Source organism: Drosophila simulans, chromosome 3L (assembly GCF_016746395.2).
Source record: "Drosophila simulans strain w501 chromosome 3L, Prin_Dsim_3.1, whole genome shotgun sequence".
Classification (NCBI taxonomy): domain Eukaryota; kingdom Metazoa; phylum Arthropoda; class Insecta; order Diptera; family Drosophilidae; genus Drosophila; species Drosophila simulans.
In genome coordinates this window covers 16,529,710-16,552,057 of record NC_052522.2, presented here as the reverse complement: position 1 = coordinate 16,552,057, position 22,348 = coordinate 16,529,710, and the positions used below count along the sequence as shown (strand labels likewise).

At 39.2% G+C, this 22,348-nt stretch overlaps 2 protein-coding genes across 3 annotated transcripts; one reads left to right on the top strand and one right to left on the bottom strand.

The window, feature by feature from the left end:
- The first annotated feature begins 237 nt into the window (after nt 1-237).
- On the top strand, nt 238-21,067 carry LOC6738388 (cell wall protein RBR3). 2 transcript variants are annotated; one of them, XM_016169375.3, is made up of 4 exons: nt 238-875; nt 19,858-20,130; nt 20,235-20,640; nt 20,700-21,067. In XM_016169375.3, exons 1-4 carry the CDS (start codon nt 858-860, stop codon nt 20,726-20,728), a joined length of 726 nt encoding a protein of 241 aa, XP_016032218.1. In that variant the 5' UTR covers nt 238-857; the 3' UTR covers nt 20,729-21,067. The 2 variants fall into 2 exon arrangements, with proteins under 2 accessions (XP_016032218.1, XP_016032217.1); XM_016169374.3 differs by lacking the exon at nt 238-875 and adding an exon at nt 18,665-19,065.
- On the bottom strand, nt 11,323-22,342 carry LOC6738387 (nuclear migration protein nudC). The gene is made up of 5 exons (XM_002085160.4): nt 22,127-22,342; nt 21,768-22,051; nt 21,414-21,603; nt 11,564-11,961; nt 11,323-11,500 (listed from the first exon to the last, which is right to left on the bottom strand). The coding sequence occupies exons 1-5, from the start codon at nt 22,199-22,201 to the stop codon at nt 11,449-11,451; spliced, it is 999 nt and encodes a 332-aa protein (XP_002085196.1). The 5' UTR covers nt 22,202-22,342; the 3' UTR covers nt 11,323-11,448.
- Nucleotides 22,343-22,348: the final 6 nt, after the last annotated feature.

Genomic DNA, 22,348 nt, shown 5'->3' with positions numbered 1-22,348 from the left:
CACTTCTGACCCCACTTCCACGCCCACTTTTCGGGCCAGCATCTTCGGGCCACTCGAGCAGAAGCCAACTTTTGGCATTAACCACAAAAGTTCAGATCTGCCGAGCTGCTAACAATTTGTAGCCCCCAACCTGGGTGTGAGTGTGTGTGTGTCGCCATGCTCTCCATATAAACGCGAATGTGTGTGTGTGTGTGAGTGTGCAGGCCCCCAAAGCAAACAATGTTTAATGTAGTTTTTTTCTTAATACTTGAAGCGTCGGGCGGCCGAAGTCGCAGTTAGTCTCAGCACAGCCGCAACGGAGTGTGCACGCGCCTTCAGAGCTAGAGTTGAAAACTGAAAAGTTATAGCTAAAGTTATAGAAAAACTGAGCTACATTTGCCAACAAACCGCCAAGAGCTTCGAGTACCCAACTAGTTTGCAGTGAATGCGAAATTTAATCTTTTTCAAATACGAATCAAAGTTGTGGCGGCGAACGGAAAAGCGAAAAGCACACAAACAAGTTGAAAATTGTCAATTCAAAATTGTTGTTCTGCGTTGAAAGTGATTGATAACGAAATCGAACGATAGCGAATATCTAGAAGTCCGATAAACTTGACAGTATCGAAAATATCGAGATAAACTGTAAACAGTAATCGTGAAGTCGAATTGAACATTTAACAATATCGAAATATCCGAAGAGAGAACTGAAATCGAAAAAACCCAAAAGTGACACTGATAACCTTCAAACTAAAAATACACCCAAAGTAGCCCGAGTGAAGACACCAGAAAACCGACGAAACAAAAAACCCAAAAATAAAACCAATTGAATTTCGATAACATCATCTCTCCCACTCACACTTTCGTTAGCCCGGTCAAAAATGGATGCGCCCAAGCAGGTAAATGACAAATTTATCCCACCAAAAAAAAAAAGTTACTACGCTTGTTTGTTATTTTCATTTGTTGTTGCAACTTTAACTTTAGCAAGCTAACTAGGCTAAGAGACAGAGGCGGATAAAGCCACAAAATGTGCGTGACAAGTTGGCGGCCTGTCTTTTGTGCCGCCAAAAAGTGCCACGCCCCTTGCCCCATTAAAGCTGGGCGGCACGCCGCAATGGCTCGAAAACGTGTTTACAATTTGTTTTCACTGTATTTGTCTCCTTGTCTCATTTCGGTTTGTTGTTTTTTATGTTCCCCCGTTGTCCGAGTTTGCCAATTGCAAATTTTTCCAACCGCATCATTCATCATAATTTCGCGACATGCTATATATTTTATTTCTTTAAGCAGTGCATTGATCAATAGGCAAATTGCATATTTTTTGCTGCTGATTTGTCGGGATTTTCTTTTGATATGGCTTAAAGAAATATTGATCTCACTCTAAGTGCAGTATTGCCAAATTGCCGAAGCGAGTTTGCAGCTTAACATTTTTCAGCGGGCTTAAAAACATTACCAATTTTGTATGTGATTTTTGTTTGGCAATATCTCAAAGAAATCTGAAGAAAACATTATTAAAAAGATAAGCTTTATATTATATTGTAAGATATTTTATTCTTTTCTACACTTTTTAAAAATTTGTATATAAATTAGATTTATTATATATTTTTTATATCTATTTTTTGGAAAAGAATCTTTATATTATATTGTAAGATATTTCATTCTTTTTTACACTTTCTACTAATTTTTATATAAATTAAATTTATGTTATATTTATTATATCTATTTTTTGGGCTAAGAGTTAATTACGTAAATTAATTTTCAAACGTGCTTGTTTCTACTTAACAGCACACTTAATTAAATCGAAATACCAACCTTAAGCCGCAGCTCCTTTATTCTGTTCTTGGTAAATCAGAGTTTGGTATTACTTCTAAGTTAACCATTTTAAGCTGTGCCCTGCCAAATTTTATTGCTCTTTGTTCGGCTTCAAACGTGGCTTTGAATTAAGTCACACAGATACGAACACACACACATGCACGAGAAACTGCAAATTGCATTCGGTTATTAAAATTGTTAAGAGAAGCAATTTTTCGGCGGCTTTCAATGCAAACTTTAATTGCATTCAATTTTGCCTCGATGGTGTTTGTGTTTGATAACCTTGTGCAGAATTCTCGAATAAAAACCAAACAAAAATCAAAGGCGCACAGAAAAAGCCAAAGTAAATGTTAAATGTTGGCCAATTTCTGCTCAGCCATGCAATTTCGTTTAACTTCAGAGTTAATAACAAATTCTATTGAAAGCCAATGCGGAGGTTGTTGCTTTGTTCTGCGATGGGAAGCCATAGAAATCTCGGGGGACACGTGTCACGGGAGTAGAGCGATATACTCGACTCAATCAACTCGATCGCATTCCCAGACAGTTCGCCCTTCACTTTGTCGAATTTGCCACTTCAGATTTGACAATATCATATATATACTCGGATTCGTTAAACGACAAATGAGCAGCAGCACCCACGTTTAAATCCAGCCAAAAGAATGGGGAAGCAACCGAAGATCCAATTTGGTAGCACATATGGCAGCAAAAAGTATCTTTATAATTTATTATTGTGTAAGAGATACACAAATAAACATTTTCGAGAGTCTCCTTTTTTGTGCCGGCCTGATCTTTAAATCGGATAATGACTGAAACCGAAGCGGATTTCGAATTCGCCATCCGAATGCGATTCGGTTCTGACAGTTTCACTTTCGAAAAAATGAATTAAACCAGCTGCCAGCTGGAGATTATCTAATTTCGGGGGCATCTTCAAGATAGACATACATATGTACATATGTATGTAGCTCAAAGAGGAAGGAAGTTGTTGAAATAAGATGGAATTTTATCTGATCTGTAGACATGAGAAATGTTAATGACAAATAATTGAGTTTGAATTGCGAATAAGATAGAGTTGGCAAAATAAAATATAACTAATCCACTTTTTAAAAGATTTTGAATGCAATGTAACCTATTGTTCAGATATGTAAAAAATTATTAATTAAAAAGAAATAATTAATAAATAATTATTGAATTGTTCATACTATTATATACATAGATGTCTGAATTTAAGACAAGCTAATCATTTACTTATGACCAGTTGGAATTCTCGATCCAGTCATCTATGTTTCCAATCAGTTCCCATTGATAAGGTCTCCAGTGTCACCTGCCACACGCGAAGGCCGTTAATTGCCCACCTTCATTATCCCATGCAAATCGGCGGCACAAGGTGTCCGCCTAAAGAATGAAATCCGGCCAAGAATGTATTCCCAACGGGGATCGGTTGTTGGGGGTTGGAAGAGCGACAGATATGTATGTGCATATTTATGGGCGAGCGATTAAAAATGCTTCCACGTGCCATCGATGTGGATGAGTAGCTTTCCGTGTGGCTCCTTCATTAATGCGCGAAATGTGTTAACTAATTAATAATAGAAATTAAGATTGGTGCTTTCAAGAAATGGCAAAAACAAAGCCGACAACTTTGAAATTAATTAGAAGTTCATTGTGTTTAGGCGAGATCTTTCTGTTGCTGTTTCTGATTTTAATTTTTTCGCCTTTTTATTAATATTATTTTTTTTTTGTAAAACCCAGACCAGCCAGCCAATTTGGCACCAAGCATGACTCAAAATTTGTCGGCGAGCTCCCCTTTGATCTCCCAGCTCCCAGCTCCCAGCGATTTGGGGGATCAGCAAAGTGGCTTGCGACGATCGTGAGATGGTGTGACCTGACCCAGGCCTGGGATCAGATCCGGCCCGATTTATTAGCATTAGAATTTCCAATGAGTGCTCCCCATCGCATGCTCATCGCACCTCGTTGCTTGTGCAACCCCATGTGCCCCCCAGTCCACCACTAAATCTCTACCCGCGCGCCCAGAAATCCGGCAAAGTTCAGAGCATGCAATTCTCAGACTTGACTTCTTGGCAGTAAAATGAAAACAGTTTTCGTAAGACGTTTTGGCCATGTGAATGCTGCCGGCGAACAACGGGCAATTTGGTGAGGTGTAACGAAGGCGGCTACACTGCGAAAAATATTCAAGTAGGAATTAGCTCTGATTTAAATACATTTAATACGCTTTGAAAGGGCTTAAATAGAATTAAATATTCACAAAATCACTTACATAGAAAAAATTGTTAAAATATTAAAACACAAGTTGCATAAAGAAAAATATATAATGGAAGTTTTTTAATATGCAGTGCATTATATTTTCATTTTGGAACTATGATATATTCAAAATATTATTTTGGTCTGCACTTTAACAAACTGTCATTTAACATGCACTTTGTCAAATTTAAATCAAAATTCAAAAAACATAAACTAAGTCAAGAAGCATTTTTAATTTAAAAGCATTTCTTTAACAGACAATTGCATATGCACTTACAATTTCTCTCAGTGCAAAGCCGCAAAAAAGCGAAGATTAAATTTTTTGTTTTAGTTGGCCCGCACTTGAGGTTGAGTTATTACACGAGGTGGTGTCTCCATCTCACCTGCTCCCCCTGCCCCGCCACCCACTTGCCACCCCCCACCCACAGTTGTTGTTGTTGTTGTTGTCTCTTTATGTGTGTCGCCGCCGTCACACTCACACGCACACACCACATGTGTGTGGTTGGCTGCCTGCCTCCCTCGCTCATTTGTTTGCTTGTCTGTTGTGAAACGAAATTGTGTCAAGGTCGAATTTGCATGAACACGCTAAGCGGCGATGGGCGCCTCTCAGGGGGAGGTGGGTGGGCGCGTTGAGGGGTAGCCGATCAGCTGTTCTGCGAGAGAGCTACGCTAATATTGGATATTTGAATTAATATTTTTGAGTTTTAAGTGATCAGAAAGTAATAATGGGCAGAACTTGAAGTAGTCAAGTATTGATAGTCAAGATATTGATTTTAAAATTTGCCTTATTTAATTATAAATTATAAATATAAGTTCAATATAACTCTGATAAATGCTTGTTTTAATAATATATTTTAGTGTAATATTTTTGTAAAGTTTCTTCTCTTTAAATGTTATATACTGTGCTTAATTTTGTTTGCTAAATAGGTGTCACTAGCTTTAAAGCTGTCAAAGTAAATAGAAAACTACAGTGAAAACAAGATAAATATTTACAATGGAATCTAAACAGGGGGTTAAGTATTCCCCATGCATACACCCCCCTTGAATTTGGACTCTGATCCAGCGACTGAAGGGGCATTTCCCATGTCAACTTTAATGGCAGTTTTTTGTTGGTTTTTTCTCAGCCTTTATTTAACTTTTGTTTTATATTTAACTTGCCAGATGTGTGTGTAATTATGCAAGTGCACAAACCCCCTTTGGTGGTGCGTTAATTGAATGAGACAGGAAAGCTTCCATTATTTAGCTAATGCAACTTAAATGATCATAAAATGCCAGCGGTACAACCCATAAATTAAAATAATAAAATGTATTTCCAAATTAATCATTAGGCAAGCAACGCAACAGAAGAAATCAAGATATGGTTTTATGAGTGTACAAGTACTTTAGTAAACAGTTTTAATACGAAAACACACTTCTTCAATAAATCCTAGTCTACTATGCGAACATAATCAACAAATTTAGATTAAGATTGTTTTAATTGCATTTAGATGAGCTGGCAAATAACAAGAGGGCTGTCTTCGCAGTAAATTATGCAATTAAGATAAAAAACACTTATGCAATCTGTGGGGTTGAGTATGCTAGAGAAGAACTTCCTCCATTCCAAGTTGAATCGAGTGAAATCATTCTCTAATTGTCGGCTTACTGCATATGCAGTATATTCCATGCATTAATCCCATTCACGACTACAATCCCCTCCAGATGCAGATGCATCATCATCGCTGTGATTGCTCTTCTGCCTTTCACACAACATTCTCGGGTGATGAACACAGCATAAAGAACAGCAATTCATAAAATGTCAAACAAATGATATTGTTGTGTTATTAATAACTTTGATTATACGTATGGCCATATACTCGGCCACTTCTCCTAACTTTTTGGATGAATGATTGTCGACCACCCACGATGTCCACTGGACAAACATTGCTTTTTGGATTGTTTATAAATTACTTGATAAACATAAAAAATAGTTATCTGAGTCATGGGAATATTCTGAATGGGCTTTTGGGGATACGAGAATGTGTCATTAATCCAAAAGAAGAAACAGTAAATTAATTACAAATATTTAGCTATTAGCGATAGAAAAATGCCATAAACTCTCAATACACAAATATTCCCACTTAATACCAACGACAACATAATCGACTATAAATTTGTCGTCGCCCGCACTCTAAATACCATTAAATTAGTCATAATTCAGACAGAAGATAAAGCCGAAAACAAAGCATTAAGATCGAGAAGGAAAAAAAAGACGAAAAATAATTCGCCAAAAATGGCCAATTAATAGATCGCTATCAAATCGGTGAACGGTGGAACAGCTGCTGTATACCGGTGGCTAACCAAGTAATTTGGGCCAAGACTCCAACACTTGGCAACAAGAAATGTCGAACGAGCCGAAGAAAATATGTTGGTTGCAAAATATGGGGAAAATACCCGGATATGGTATTAATTATTATGCGAAAATTATTGTAAAACAGAATTAGTCTTTGACTTCTGCAAGTCATTAGAAATATTAGAAAATATATTCAACAATCGAATTATTTGGTATCCCGCCGCTTTATGACCATTTCCCATGGCTTGCAGCAATTTATTTTACAATAAAAAAGCTGGCAGATCTCGTAAATTAGCATACAACCAAAAACCGAGCTAATAGCATCGATAAATCGCTCAGCACCCGATATGCAAATGCAGCAAGCCAGGCAAACAAATTGTGCGATAACCCAAAGCTAATTGGAAATTCCTGCAGGCAATGGCAGCCCAAAAGTGAAGGCAACCAACTCAATGGTGCACAAAAAAAAAAGTTAAAAAACAATAATAAATATATTGTAGGTATAAACAGACTACTGGTGCATGATTCAGATCCGGGAACGCAGCCGGATATATTTATCCATATATTGACATGCAAAGCTTAGAACCCTTCAACGATCGGCTGACGAAACGGCCCATGTAATGGCCATAAGACAAAGCCATTAATCTCCGCCCGCGATCGCGACACTGTCTGCACATCTCAAGACCCGGCCAAGACATTGCCATGCCCACTGCCAACCGGTGTTGGGGCACCAGGCAACAGGCACCAGTTACTTGGCACTCGGCACTCCACGGTTCATTGGCGTCGGGTGACAAGCCCACCAACGTCATCGCTTGTGTGGACTCCACATGCTGCAGCTCGGTTCGGGTACGAGCCTCCAGTTAAGCAGCGAGGAATTCCCTTCTCCCATATGCAAAAAAGTCTTAACCCCTACATGTATTAACATTCTTAACATTCATTGCTAAATGTAATGCCAAAGTTATTCATACTTGATTCACTCGGGGAAATCCGCGCATTGATCACTAATTTTTACATTTTAATTAATTGATTACTAATTTATGCTTTTTGCATGGTGATGCTGTGCATATAGTAAACTAATTTACTTTCTCTACTGACGTTTGAATAAAGTTAAAAATTAATGTAATATAATAATTATAGTTATTTTTCAAAAAGCGATTATTTTGGGATTTTTTGGATTTGTGTGTCTTTCAAATGGCAAAACTCACATAAAATGTTAAATGAATTGGGCGATTTTTATACCCCAAGCTTTGGGTTAAAAGCAGTTACTGCCACTGCGAGTGCATTTTGTGTTTGACCTTCAAAGTGGACACAGAAAATGCCCACAGCGCTACAATGATTTTGCTTAGCAACGGAAAACTTTCCAGCGCACTATGGTCCAGAATTCGTTTTTTTTGGCATAAAGTCTAAATTTTTATGTCAATATATCGTCCTCTAGCAATTATTTTCTAATAGAAAATTGATCATATAAATAAAAACAAAAAACAAAATTGACCGAAAGCTTCACTAAATCGTTTTATGAGCTTTTAAAGTTGAAGTGTTAAAGAGCTGATTGAGAGAATGCAATTTCCGAAAAATTACTTGCTTACTTTTGCATGTGGTATGATCGTTAATACGCATCCAAAAATTATAGTAAAATATGGAAAATAAATGCCAAGGTATGATGTTTTTAACTTATGTAGGTAATATATGTATAGTTGTACTGTTTTTATATTGTGTGACATCCAATTTATGTGTATTTTAACAGAAAATTCTAACGTGTCCCCTGTGTTTCGTGGAGTATAACTAATTTTCTGACAATTTCTGACAAAAGTTAAAAACGTCAGTTTGTACCTTTAACTATTGTCTTTCACGGTAAAGTAATATCTTTTGCCCATTTTTGCTCGTTTTCTTAAAAATTTGATTTTATATAGTCAATTTTGAGTTCAGACATAGCGACCTCCTGGACATTTGGAGGCGTAACAATAGGCAAATAAGTTATGTTTCAGATTACGTTTATTCCGCAATCAACAACAATAATCAGGAATCGAAACAGACAGAAGATATTGACAAAAAAATAGTAAATTTTGAATTATTTATTAAAAAAAAACTGCCCGAGTGTAACAGATAACTAGACCGATTTATTTCCAAACATACCAAGTGGATGGCGTCAAAGATAACAATTCTTGTTAGAGATTTTGAAAACTCCACGACACCGAAGCAAATGGGACGCCGAAACTTATCTTACCAAAATGAAGGAGAAAGATTAAAAAGGAAACTGAAAATACGAGTGAAGCCCGGAATAAGCTTTACAAAAGGGACCGACTATCACATGCAAAAAAAGATATTCGGATCAATAGGATGAGTGATATTTTCCACAGAGCGATTGATAATTCGGACCCACTATTATCAACAATTAGTTTAAAAGAACGAGAGAGAAAAAATAGGAAAAACCACTTCCGAAGACAGTAATAAGTCTTTTGGAAATACAGTCTAATTTTAAACCTGATCCATGAGACAAAATATTGGATTCACAATCTGATTCTGATTCGAATTCATATTCGGAAATTTAGAATGTAGAACTAGAAAAAGAAAAGGGGGATTATTTTTAAAACAACAATATACACGACTTTAAAAAAAAAAAAAAAAAAAAATGATATTTCGTTGATTCCTGAGCCATACCAGTAGTTAATATGGGAGGCAAGAGAGGGCGTGGTCGCACAGACTTCAAATTTTCTGTGCAAACTATTTGTGATTTAACAACAAAATGTACAAAGTTTCAAGTCTGTAGCTCAATTTTTAGACTTTATGCCAAAAAAATCGAATTCTGGACCACAGTGCAGCGGTTCAGAGATTTCGTAGCGAGTTCGTTGCCTAAGTCTTTTGTCTGAGCCCGAGTCTAGACGAATTTATGAGGCGTGACCGGCATGATGCTGCCGCCTTTACAATAGAGCCATCAGCCCTGATCCCGCACCCTTTCTCCGCCAAAAAAAAATATCCAAACTGCTATAGTTGATGGGCGAAACCAGACCCCGAATCGGCTAAAAATAACAAATGTGCCGCAATTACCAGCATAAAAAATAAGTTTGGGAACAAAAAATAGACTGGCCCACGCGACCGTCAAGCGGTTGAGAACGCCCCAAAGGAATAATTTGTGCCATAAGTTTATTAACGTACATGTGAGTATGTGAGTGTGTGGTGTGTGTGTTTGAGATGTGGGAAACACTCGAAATTACCAAAAATCTGCGGCTGTCGAAACAATAATAATAAAAACTGAGTAGAACGGCAGAAACAACAGTAGAACACCAGGCAGGCACCCGGATTCATTATTTATGGCTCCCCATTTTTGTTGATTTGTTTTTATTTTTTTTCATACATTTATTTAATATTTATTGATTTCTCCGCTGGACAGCGTTGGGCAGACAAGACGCATTCATCACGTGCGTCATTTAACAGTTCAATTGTTGCTATTAAAAGTTGCTATTTTTAGAGCCTGACTGCCGCCTGGAATATTATTATTATAATCGGCGCCCAGGGCGAACAAACTAAATTTCCCCTTAATCTAAAATCACTGTTTAGTGACTCACATTCTGGCAGCAGCAAGGCTTGCGAATTATCTAACCACATTCAGCTGTGGGCTTTCTCTTTCCCCTTGGACTTTTATCAACCGGTTGTGTCTTCTAATTGGCTGGCAGGCTGAAGCGGATATATAAACTGAAAGCATTTTGTACTTTCCAATTTATAACAAACAAAATTCCACATATTAAGTTCAAATCAAAAATCCGGTTCTGCTGCGGGTTCTGTTTTCAATGTTTGCTGTTCTTGACCCGTCGACCCGTCTCCGCCCTCTCGCCAAACAATTTGTTACAATTTATTTTTGGCCATTAGCCGCAGCAGCATGCGAATTTTGGCAAACTTTTTGCGCACTTCGCATTGTTCGCACTGACAGTAATTTATGATGTTAATTGGTAATTAATTAAGTGAGGCATATGATCGCATGACACAGTGCCACCCACTCGGACGATGATTAGTTGGGATTACGCGCACAACTATCCCAAAGCCATCTCCTTTGGCCTCCACCCCATTGCGATGGGGGAACCATTCATTAATGGGGGTCCGCTGGCATTGTTCGACTGCTTCTTTTTCTACGGCTTGTTAAACTCGGCAGTTTGAGAAACGTTTTAACTAATTAATGATCTGCGCGAATTAACAACTAAGCGGGGCGTATCAAATGTCTCTACTTCTTCCTAAGTTTCTGAAATCTAGGGATGGTCGATTGTGTAACTTAAGCGAGTCAAGTAAATTATTACTATATTATAATTACAATTTATTCAAATAAATACATTTAGTTAACATTAAGCCTTTCATTTTAATTCTTTTACCACGATCATTTTGCGTGTCACGCTTTCATCTCGAACATAAAAGACACGGCACGTGGCAAATAGAATACGCAAAACAAAAACATTAAAGGCAAAACAACCAATTAGTTGCCAAATTAGTCGAATTCATTAAAAAATTAGTTAGCACTTCGAGATTATACTATGCTCAATCTTAGCAAATCGACAAATAGACTATTTATAAAGAATTTATGCCCGGCTTAGGAAACGAGTTCACAATTTATCCGATCATTGACCCAGAGAACTACTGGGAATTCTGATCTGAATTTGGGTGTGGACCCTAAATCACGACGAGAGTTGAAAACCGTTAAATATAAGTAAAGAAATGCCTGCAATCCAGTTCCACAAACATGTTCAGGTCCAATAAATAAATTTAATTTAAATTCCTCTTTAAAAGCAGCCATAAAATCCGAGGAGTTACCTCAATTATTTGCAGAAGATCAAGCTGGTTTCATCCCACAGCTTGAATGATCGATTTTTTTCGGTTTGTTGTTTGGCTTTCACTAACTAATTGGTATTAGCATATTGAAATATTTTAAGATGCTGGGTTTTTTTTCGTTTTAATGTTGTACGATCTACAAATCGTTTTCATTTTGCTTGCATTAGTTTATTGTGTGGTTGGGAAATGAAGAAGATTCACATTTAAAATGTGTAAAAGTGACAAAAGTGCGAAAGCGAAAGTTTACAAGTTAAGTTGAGAATGTTAGATTAATTGAATTTGCACTTGGAGAAGTCCATCTCAGGATGCTGTTGCTTAAATCTGCAAGAGTAAAGGTAATCTACTATTAGTACTGCCCTTGGATTGGTGTACACTTGTACTTACTTCTCAAGTATGTCCTGCTTTTTGCGATCCTCGCTGGTGGGAAGACCCAACTCCTTCTGTCGCTGATCATACATCATCTTCTCCACCATGCTGCGAGTCTCCCCATCCAGATCAGAAAGCTTGGAAGACTCTGGATTGATCTTGCGCGTCGAGATCTCCGGATCGGTTGTGACCAGGCGGCTCCACCAGTTCATCTTATTGACCTTATCGAGAGTGATCATCACGGTTTTGCTGTCTTGCAAGACCCACACGGACTCCTCCGTCTTCACCTCGCCGCACAGTTCGCCATCGATGATGGGCGTTTGACCTTTGATGCCCACCTTCAGCGACTTCTTACCAATACTGATCACTAGATCACGTGCGCGTAGACTGAATGTTAGGTCAAACGGAATCTTGAGCTGTAAAATCAAAAGCATTGAAGTTTATTAGATTTGTAAAAGCATGCGTCAACAATTAGTTTCAGTAGTTTCAGTTCTTTTGAAAATCACAATGAGGAGCATCGAAAACAATGTAACTCCATTAAAAATGTTGCTTATGCTTTGCCTTTTGTAATGCAAAAGCAATGCCGTTAATGACAATCAAACTAGAGTAGAGTGGATTGGATTATTCAGGGGTTCTTCATGTAATCAAAATGAAGCTTGGAGTGGCAGCTCTTGTGATTAATGATTCGATTTGTGTGTACATCTACGGAGATTCTTTAGCCAGACTTTGCTTTGGTCATTGCACAACCTTGGCGGCTAATAACGATCTCTATAAATAACCAACTGCAGGGGCACGTCTGTGCATCCAACAATCCAACGATCATATCACAGCTGCCCGATCTGCCCTTCACCAGATCAACGGATCGAGGCTTCCTTTGTTCAAGGACTCAATTGTAGAACGGGAATTTAGTTCAGCTGCCAGTTCAAGGACGTACAGCGGTTCTTCAGGTCCGGTTAAGGGAGTTAGCATCGATTCCGATTCCCCAGCCCCGCAACGAGGAGCTCTCAAGAATGTCGCTCAACAGGTTGCAGTCGATACACGCGAAATAATCTGGCACGTTTTTACAATCGATGCTATCAGAGATTGAATTGCAGTTTACAGACATCTCATTAAATTAATAATATGCGATTTAATAGCAATATCAATCAAAAGGAATACAAGTATTATCACTTCCACAATGATCCCTCATTTCTTTCGGTGTAAAGAAGTAAAGCAACCTGCGGATGGATTTATGCGGCTGCTTGGCCAAGTTTACAGCAATTACACTGGCGTCTAGAATTATGTGCCACGGCTGGCCATTAATTATAAATCGCACGGATACATGCATACATTAACACCTTTCCCATTAGCTCGCAGCATAATTAAAGCCCCAAGTTATTAGACAACTGACTGTGCAATCAATTAGCGAATCGCATGTGGCAGAAACAATGAGGGGTAAGGTAAACCTTTAATTTAAATCTCACGACGCCGCGCCGCATCCAACTGAACCAAGGACGCTTTCGTTCAGCTCATGATAGTCCATAAACTATCCAGTGGGGGGTTTTCGTGTGGGCAGTCAGCCAAGGTAGTAGCACCTCGTCGAGTTCTTCTTCGCGCAGCACGCGGCTCATGTCATCGGAAGCTCACTGATCGCAGCCCATGTGGGTGGCAACTTCATCACCAGCGATCGCCGTTGATAAAATGTGTCAAAAGCTGAAACTGAAGCGGATGCCAATTGGAAACATTTCGAATCATACACGGATGTAAGGCAGCAACAGAAATAGCCTCGCGGAGTCAGAATAAGAAAAAATACCTGGAGACGTGGGCAACGCGCCAAGCTAAATGCTCGACAACAGAAAAACTCAATTGGTCATGTTGGCCAATCATTGCAGTCACTTAGTTGAGAAATATGAAAAGAATTCGTTTAAGCCTCAGACTTTAGATACGAAAATAATATGTGAACCATATCTTGCGCTAAATGCTTGGCGAGAGAAAATGTCAATTAAAAATGTTAGCAAATCTTTTCAATAATTTATCGGAAGAAATACTAATTAAAACCTTAAAAAAGAACATATGTACATGTTTTTCTTAACCCCAAAATGAAAGGCTATCAAGGGACTCGCAATCTAATGGCCAAATGTGAATGTCTGACTTTGTTTTTGAAACTGGAATTTATGTAAAACTTATTAGGTAAATGTAAGCTTTCTCAAGGGACCCGAAGACTTGAAAACAAACCCATTCTGCACCGCTGAAGGTTATGCAAATAGCAACTTAAAGAACACTATGCTCGAAACTAGGAAATTTACACAAATCATAAGTCAAGTCTGCAGACCCGCTGACACCTACGGCCATTAAATCAGCTAAACAGGTGGGATACCAATGCAAATGCCGCGGCTCGAGGAAAAACAATAGACCCTGGGTAAAATGTGAGGTATGAAAATGAAGCTGTGCCACCAAAAAGGTAAACACAAAGCTGAAGAGTCACCGCCAGTCAAAGTCAGAGTTCGCTTTTGAGTTCAGAGACGAGCATAAAAAAAAGTTGTCGTCGTGAATGAATTAATGAATAATAACGAAAAATTGATGACTGCGACGACGGCTCAAATAAGATGGGAAAAAAAATAAGCAAGAAAAAAGCACGAGACTTGGCACACTTATCCAAGTGAGAGCGGATTCGCAGACTGATCGTCTGACAGTGGGCGATTTTATGCAAATCGATCGGGTCCCAGCTAATTTTAATGCTCATACTGGCCAGGCTGCACGTTAAACCTCCAACTAACCAGTTGATCGATCAATCAAAAACCCAACGATTTGAACCAATTCGCAGCGCTTCTATCTATCTATCTATCTATCTGTAAAGTGAAAGACATCTTTGTCGACTGCCGTTTGGAACTGTTATTCGTATTGGTTGCTAGCTCATTTGGTGCTGGCTGCCTCTGATTAATTCTATAAAACTTGAACAGCATTTCATTTTCTTTAAATATCTAGCCGCAAATAATTTATGCTAAAAGATGCGATCCGGTGCCAGGCACCACCAAAAAAATGAAATAGGAAAAAAGAATGGTCGCAACAACAATAAGAGTAGCGATCGAACAACAAACCGTCCATATAAACAAAATAAAAATTGGAAGGAAAAAAAAACTGGCTTTGCTGATGGAGTCGAGTGTTTAGAAGTGTGTATCTGCGGAGTGTTTTGTATTCGATAATGTTATCACACAAAACAGCTGAGTCGTCCAAACTGGGTACAGTGATTGCTGGATTCCTTGAAATCAGAAAAAATAATATTTATATGAAGTTCATGCATAAAATGCACCAGAAAGGTTCCAAGTACTTGATTCTTTAAATAAACACTAGTCAATATGGTATTCTAAAGTAGTAATTAAATAGAAACACAATTCTGTAATTAACCATTTCTAAATAAACCTCTATCGAAGTGTTTATCTTTACGAGTGCCTACTGCCAGCTCATTAAAAGCGGCTTAAACTTGACTTATTTGTGGCCAGAAGTGGAGTGGACGGACCCCTAAACATCTCAACACAGAGTCAGATGGAGTCAAAGTCGAGCGTGGCAAATTATTTTTTATTCCTTTCCATTTAGAATTGTTTTGCGTTTAATTCTGAAACTAGTTCCTATTGGGAACGTCGCTCCACTCCACTCCACTCGAATCCAATCCAATACACTGTACTACGACCCAATCCTCACCAGCCACCAAATAGCTCGGCGTACAATGAGCTTTCGAGTGGCTACAATAGAATCCGTATTGACATTTGCATGGTAAATGAGATTTTAGAGATCGATCTGGTAGCCATTTGTTTGCGCTATAAGCGGATTACAAAGCAAATGATACTGCAAACTCTATCCGGTTAACCTAGTCAATTTTGGGGGTATCCCATATAATTAACTCTATAAGGTTTCCAATCTGCTGAGAAACGAGATCTTGTGTCAACTTGAATGGTTTCCCATTTGTGAGAAACTAGATCTTTTTGATACAGTCAAAGCTATAACTGCCATTCTGAATGGTTTCGCGTAAATTAAAATCTCAAAAAACGTGAAGAAGCTTCGAGAACAGTAGTATAATGGAAATGAGTGTTGTAGCAGACATTCGATATCTTCGAAAATGTAAGCATAGTTTTTAAAAGTAGCTAATTTAATCAGTTAAGTTTGCTCTCCTTTGCTCATCATACAAGTTTATTAATGTATTGAATAAATGTAAAAGTTGTTAGCATATCTGCCGAATTGTAAAATATTTCAGTTTATTTATCTAAATAAATTTACTCAGTCCACGATAAATTAGCAAAACTTCTGGGAATCCTGTCAATCGAAGATGACTTAAAAACTTAAACTTACAAATAACTCAAGAGAAAAGTTATTTCTAAAACTATTTGACCTGATCTCGATGATAAATTGCCAACCAGGAAACTGAGATCTTAAAGGCGGTTAATTTACTGAAAGGCTTTGTCAGGTTGGATTCTTTGTTAGAGTTTTGTTTGGGCTTCCAATCCACAATTGGCGAACCACACCAAAGTTGACTTTAGCGTGATTTATAGGAGAAACCCATTAAGAGGTTTATAAACTAAGCATGTGTGAAATGGACAAATAAAATATCCGTTTTGATTTTTATATAACCGCAATTAGGCGTAAAGTTGGCAATAAAAATTGTAGTGTATTTTGAACTCTTTTGCGATGAGGTATCAGTTAAATATTTATTAAATATTTCCGCTTCCTTTTCGAGTGAGTCAATATCGTCAAGAATTTCGCATGGAATTTAGCATTAACTTAAGATTCTATTTATTAAATATAGCCCCCGAAGGCAGAATAGCCAAACGTTTTCTATACGAAAATTAAGCTTTAATAGCCGCAATCAGAGAAATACTGGCCGCAGGGCCCCACACAAATAAGCGTGGCAAACGTCAACGGATCTATCCAGATAGCTTGAAGGGATTTCCCCGTTTACCACGATATTTGTTTTTTGCTTTAATCCCAATTGTTGTCACCCAAAATGGAACAGAAATCGCTGGGCACGTAAGTTCCATCCGTTTGTCATCGGCGTCACTGGAAACTATTTTGCATTTTTAATTGTATGCATGAAAAAAAGATCGTTTGTTTGTTTGTCTTGGGTTTTTATATGGCGTTTCGCGATGAGACGATGAGGTGAATGGTGTTGGTTTGGTCTCCCATTCTATTGGGGGAATGTCTCGGATCGTTTCGGATCGGATTCGGCCTGCGTTCTATAGCAAGTGTTTGGCTCCCATTCGCCGTCATCCCATCTCTTTGAGTGGCGACGTCCCTCAATCTTTTTGCCTTTTCAAGTGATCTCAAAACACCGCCTGATTTTCTGCCTCGATTTATACTTTTCGTTGCTAATGCGATTCGCGTTTGCCGGCGAGTCCATTGCCACTGCTCTGGTAACTGGCCGTGTCAGGTAATCTTTGTCAACTCTCCGCTGATTAAATCGACCGGACTCGAGCGGGCAGCACTTCACCCATACCACCGAGTATGGGGCATACGAAAAAAGTTGGAACTGGCGGCAGGCCACTCACTTGTCTCACTTAAAAGGTGATAACAAGATGCTCGACACAGCAACAGCAAACGACGAAGCAACAAAAGTTATTGCCGAAAAAAAGAATTAGAAACATTTGTTGCCTTTTGCTACCGAGAATAACAGATGGATTTAAGCCAAAGCAAACAAATTTGTAATAGAAATGTTGGGTTTCTCTCGGAATCTATTGTTTATTCAACCAATTCCCACAGATCGTTAGAAGTATAATGTTATAATAATATGAGATCAGTGTTAGATTAGGAAAACAACTATGCCAATCCGACAACAATTCTTGGGGATTTTTGGCAATTTGTTTAACCAATTCCGCCAAGAGAAACGCAAACAATTTGAATGTATTCATTCAAATTCATTAATGGAAAACCAAAAAACGTATTTCTTGATGACTCACGTTATTATTTTTATTGCGTCAACAGTCTGCAGACATCGGAATATTCTCAAAACCAAAACTGAAAAGTATGTTTACCAAAATGCAAATTTTGAACCTTTGTAAAAAAAGAAAACCTGATTAGGAATTGACAGAAAACTTGTGCATCCCCACCTAAATATCATGTTTCGAATTTCTCATTAATTAATTCATTTTTTCCATTTTTGATCGCGTTGATATAAAGCTTTTGTTGGCATCACTGACGTTAAATGCTTTCTTAGAATTTGAAATTAACCAAAAATAGACTTGCTTAGTCTTCTTTAGGACATTTAAATAATGGCCATATTATTTATAAGACCATAAACCGTTGATTTAATAATGGAACATGTATTAATCAAACATTAATGGGCCCTGGGAACGATGCTACAGCAAATGGGCGGAGCTGCCGCCTGTAAGCTGGTCAAGGTTTGCCCCTAATTAAGTTAACATTAAACTAGAATTAGGGTTTTCCCGCAATCAAACTTCAATTTCTGGGCCATCGAAACGGATCTAGAAAACGCCCACACGCCAAAAGCGATCAAGGGCCCTTCACTGAAGATCTTTAAGAGTCTCAAAAAAAAACCAGCACAAAAAACCGAATTGCAGCTTAATGAGCAAAAGGGCGGGCGGCTATAAAAAGAACAGCCGAAAGAAAGTTTGGCAAATCACTTGATGAGGTGATCAAGCCAAGGCGAGCAGTCCAAACATCAAAGCCGGCAACAGACCCATCAAACATCATTGAAACAAAAGAATGGACTGAAGAAGTGGCCAATCGTTAAGAGCTATATAAATGTGTGTACAGTGGGATCTATTTTTAGATGAAAAGATGATTTTTTGATATTCCTATTATAGAAAAAATAAAGAACTATGAACTTAGATCCGCATTTGTATAACATAGCTATAGATTCTTATTATTATAATTGGAAATCTATGTAATGATATTACTTCAAAATGTCCTGTAACTGCCTTCATTCACGAGTGACTACTGTGGCTGTGGCAACAAACGAAAACTGCCGAAATATTATGACATGCAAAATCCGTCAAGAAAGCCAGCAACAACAAACACTTACACTCGAAAAGGTTTGCGCATCGCGCATTCGACGCCGACAGAGGCAGCGACAGCAACGCCGCGCCTCTGCCCAGGTGGGCAGAACTCAGGTGAGCAGAGATCTTACCTGTGAGCTCGACTTAGCCGCTAAGCTCGCTTCAGTTCGATTCTTGAGGCCGTTTAGATCGGTTCTGTTTGGCGACACGCGCACTGAAAAATTCTTCGCTTTGAGAAGAAGACGTGAGAAGAAGGAGAATAGCGCCACTGAAGTACGAGAAGAATTGCGAAGAGAATCGAATCGGTTAATCCACAAACAGCAGCTTAATCAGCTGAGTGTTTCGCGAGCCGTAATTTAAATAAATTATATACATCATAAAACCCTAATTAAAGAGACTGACAACCGGAGCGAGACTCTGCTTAAAAATACTCCAGATTGTGATACTAATTAGCTTAAATTGTGTGTGTGATAAATTTGTGTAATAATCAAACAAATCCCGAGAACAAAACAAACACAAAATTGCGAATTAACAAATGTAAGTAAAGTAACAACGCAAGACGACACATTAAGTAAACCGAAAATAACGCTGTGTGAAAAAAACGAATCGAAAACTGGCCAATCAAGTTGAATCAATACAAAGTGATAAGACTTCCGCATGCCTAAATAATATTTACAATAAATAAAACGCAAGAAGCAGCACGAACAAATTTATTAACTTCTGTGCTGTGTAAGACAAACGCACAAAACACACAAAAGTATCGAACCGAGCGCAAAGGCAAACAAAAGACTGAAGGCACAAACTTGAAATGCAACTTTTTTTTCTTTAGGCACTGTTAATAGAATTCTCATATATATTTATTGGGCGGACAATTGATTGCCACAATTACGTCAAAAGCAAACAATCGGCGAAGTCTTTTAAAGAGAAAGGCCCCAGATTTAAAAGCTTGTCCACAAAAAATAAACTGTCGACTAGCCGAATTAATATTAAATACAAATCAGGCTTTTAGCCAACCAAGACCGGAGACCATAAATATCAAACAAGTTGGCAACCAGCCAATGCAAAACAAAGACAAGCCGAAAGACAACTCGAAAGTTCAGGTTTTTGATATTGGATTTTGATTTCTTCTGACGCTAGCACCACCAAATGGCGGAAACAGGGGAACAGAGAACTGGGGAAGACCAAAATGTGTAGCGCAGAAATTGTAGAGCACACGATCTGCAGTTTGAAACATTAGAAAATTCCTTAACTTTACAAAAATATTATCTAATTGTACACCCATTTGATACCATGTTTATGTCTAACCAACTTCTTTTCGATCCCCAACAGATGCAGGACTATTGGCACATTCCCCGCGCCTCGCTGGCATCCTCCTCGAGCTCGGCCATCAGTTCGGCCAGCTCCTCCAAGTCCTCGAACAAATCGCACTCGAATCCGCCTACCCTAAACCAGCGCAGTTCGCCCAGTAACAGTAGCAGCATTAACAATAACAATAATACAAGTGCTGCAGTAACTGCGGCAGCAGCGGCGGCTGTTCTGGCGGCAGCCAAGAGGGGATCGAGGAGCTCCCAGGGCTCCAGCGACAGTAACAACAGCACGCGGGTGAGTAAGCCGAGCCCACGCAGGCTCCGGTTGTGGAGAACCAAACCGTATCGAATGCCGTGACTCAACAAACATTCTCCTCTTTTTCCATTCGAATTATACAGAGCGCTGCTTCCGGCTCACTGCTGTTGACGGCAGCGAATCTGGAACGCTTTGCGGAGATCCACAAGAAGCAGGAGCGCCACAACAAGATGCTGATGCCCAGCAATCCCTCCTCGTCAAACTATAATGCTAACCTGGCCCTCGGCAGCGGCAAGGATGCGGTTATCGCCATCGAGGGTCAGCAGCCGGCCGACGTCGATCCCAATTTGCAGTATGTGAAAACCAAAGACCTGGATACCGTATCCATCGCTAGCTCCATGCACTTCACGATGGTCAATGGAGAGGGTGGTCCGCCAAAGAAACCGAAGCGTGGTCTATGCGATCGCGGACGCCAGGTCACCGTGTTGATTGTCAGCATGAGTACCATCTTCATGCTGCTCATCATGGGCATGGTCTATGCGCTGGAGAGTAAGTTTTTCCATCTATCCACTGTGTCAGCTAAATTCTAATAACTATTCTTCTTCTAGTGCGCGCCCGCGACATGCCCAAGAGCTAGGATTTAATACCCCTGCCTAGCCAATTAGCATATTATTTATTGTATTGTCTTTGTCCCCCATTATTATTAATTTTATTATTGTTATCGTGTCGTCTTGGCGCTAGTTGTATAAGATATTTATTTAAAGATTGTTTGGATGGAGTGTCGAGTCAGTCGAAGCTGGGAAAATTCATTAGTATTAAGCGCGCTATGCTATGGAGACAGAGAAACATACAAGAAACTAGATCTGGAGCGGATCGGACAAACGCCGTCTGGTATCGGATAATGCTGTACTTTCTGGTTAGCAAATAAGTTATTTATCCCTGTGATATGTTTAATAAAGCGAATTGTATAATTTTACACGAAGGGTTGGTGAATCAAAACTGTCGTGGGTTCAATGACTTGGGCTTTCAGCTATGGCCGCTGCCTAGCAACCAGCGACTAAGGTAGTCGGACAAGAAAACACCAATTAAGTGTTTAATCAAAGATTTTAGCTTATCGACAACTAATGTAAATGTACAAGTAAAGTAATAAATAATAATTATGTTTGACGCTACTCAAAAACCAACAGCACAAATAAGGACATCAATTACGCATTGAAAGATTGAGCTTCTAAAACTGCTAGCTACTATATAACTATGACAACACCTCACTGGGCCAACATGGCAGAAAAACAGGGTTAGGGACCACACGTGCCCGGACTTACCTCCACCTCCTCCAGAGTTTGGGTCCAGGTGTACTTGTCCAAGGTGCAGCCATTGCCTGCATTCGGCATCAGCTTTCCCAGCTCACTCTTATCGGATTCATCGTCCACTTTCTCGATGGGCTTGGAGATGCCATCGCGGTTCGAGGCAGATGGCTCTCCACCAGCGCTATCCAGCAGCTGCTGGCGTTTTCTGTAGAGGATTTAGACTTTATAAGATGTGCGAATGCTAATGATACAACATATTTAGGATAAGAATTGAAAAAGAATGCTAATTTGGCTTTTTGCAGGAATTTCACAGCTTTCGCTGAGTCACCAGGGTATTTTAGTAAATGATCTCTTAACGCTCGCACATACTTGTTCTCCTCCTCCTTGATAATGGCCGCTGCCTCTTCGTCGGTGATATCACATATTTTGTTATTGTCGATCTCCTTCTGGCGGGCCTTCCTTTCGGCTATCTCCTTCTCCGCCTTCAGGCGCTGGGAGGCTTCGCGAGCCTTTATCTTTTCGTTGTTTTCAGTTATGGCCAGCTTGGCCTCCTTGTTGAAGACATCCAGCAGCAGCTTCTCCCACTCCGACTGCTTGGCTCCCGTGAAGAAGTCGGTCTTGCGGCGCAGAAAACTGGCCAAAGTGCCAAGGAGCTGTGATATAAAACACAAACAACATGATTACACAAAATTGAAACAAAGAAGTTGCGCTCTTTGTTATTGTTTTACCTCGGGCACGCCACCGAGATGCTTCTCGGCCACGGCTAGCAGTATGTTGTCAAACTTTCCCTCCTCAGCAGCCATGGTTTGGAGTATTTGTACTGGTTTCAAATTAAATTTCGTTTGTTTCTGGACGCTTCGATTCGATTGAATCTTTTTATATGAAGTTTAGCTGCCGACCCGGCACATGTAGAAATAATGTGACCTGTCGTCGAAAGTCAAAAATTACCC

Excerpts from the sequence above, each read along its gene's own strand:
- LOC6738387 (XM_002085160.4), bottom strand. The coding sequence starts at position 22,201 with ATGGCTGCTGAGGAGGGAAAGTTTGACAACATACTGCTAGCCGTGGCC. Across the intron at positions 11,962-21,413 it reads AAACTCTGGAGGAGGTGGAG|CTCAAGATTCCGTTTGACCT; the intron begins GTAAGTCCGGGC and ends TTGATTTTACAG. Across the intron at positions 11,501-11,563 it reads AAGCAGGACATACTTGAGAA|ATTTAAGCAACAGCATCCTG; the intron begins GTAAGTACAAGT and ends TTACTCTTGCAG.
- LOC6738388 (XM_016169375.3), top strand. Across the intron at positions 20,131-20,234 it reads ACAGTAACAACAGCACGCGG|AGCGCTGCTTCCGGCTCACT; the intron begins GTGAGTAAGCCG and ends CGAATTATACAG. Across the intron at positions 20,641-20,699 it reads CATGGTCTATGCGCTGGAGA|TGCGCGCCCGCGACATGCCC; the intron begins GTAAGTTTTTCC and ends TTCTTCTTCTAG.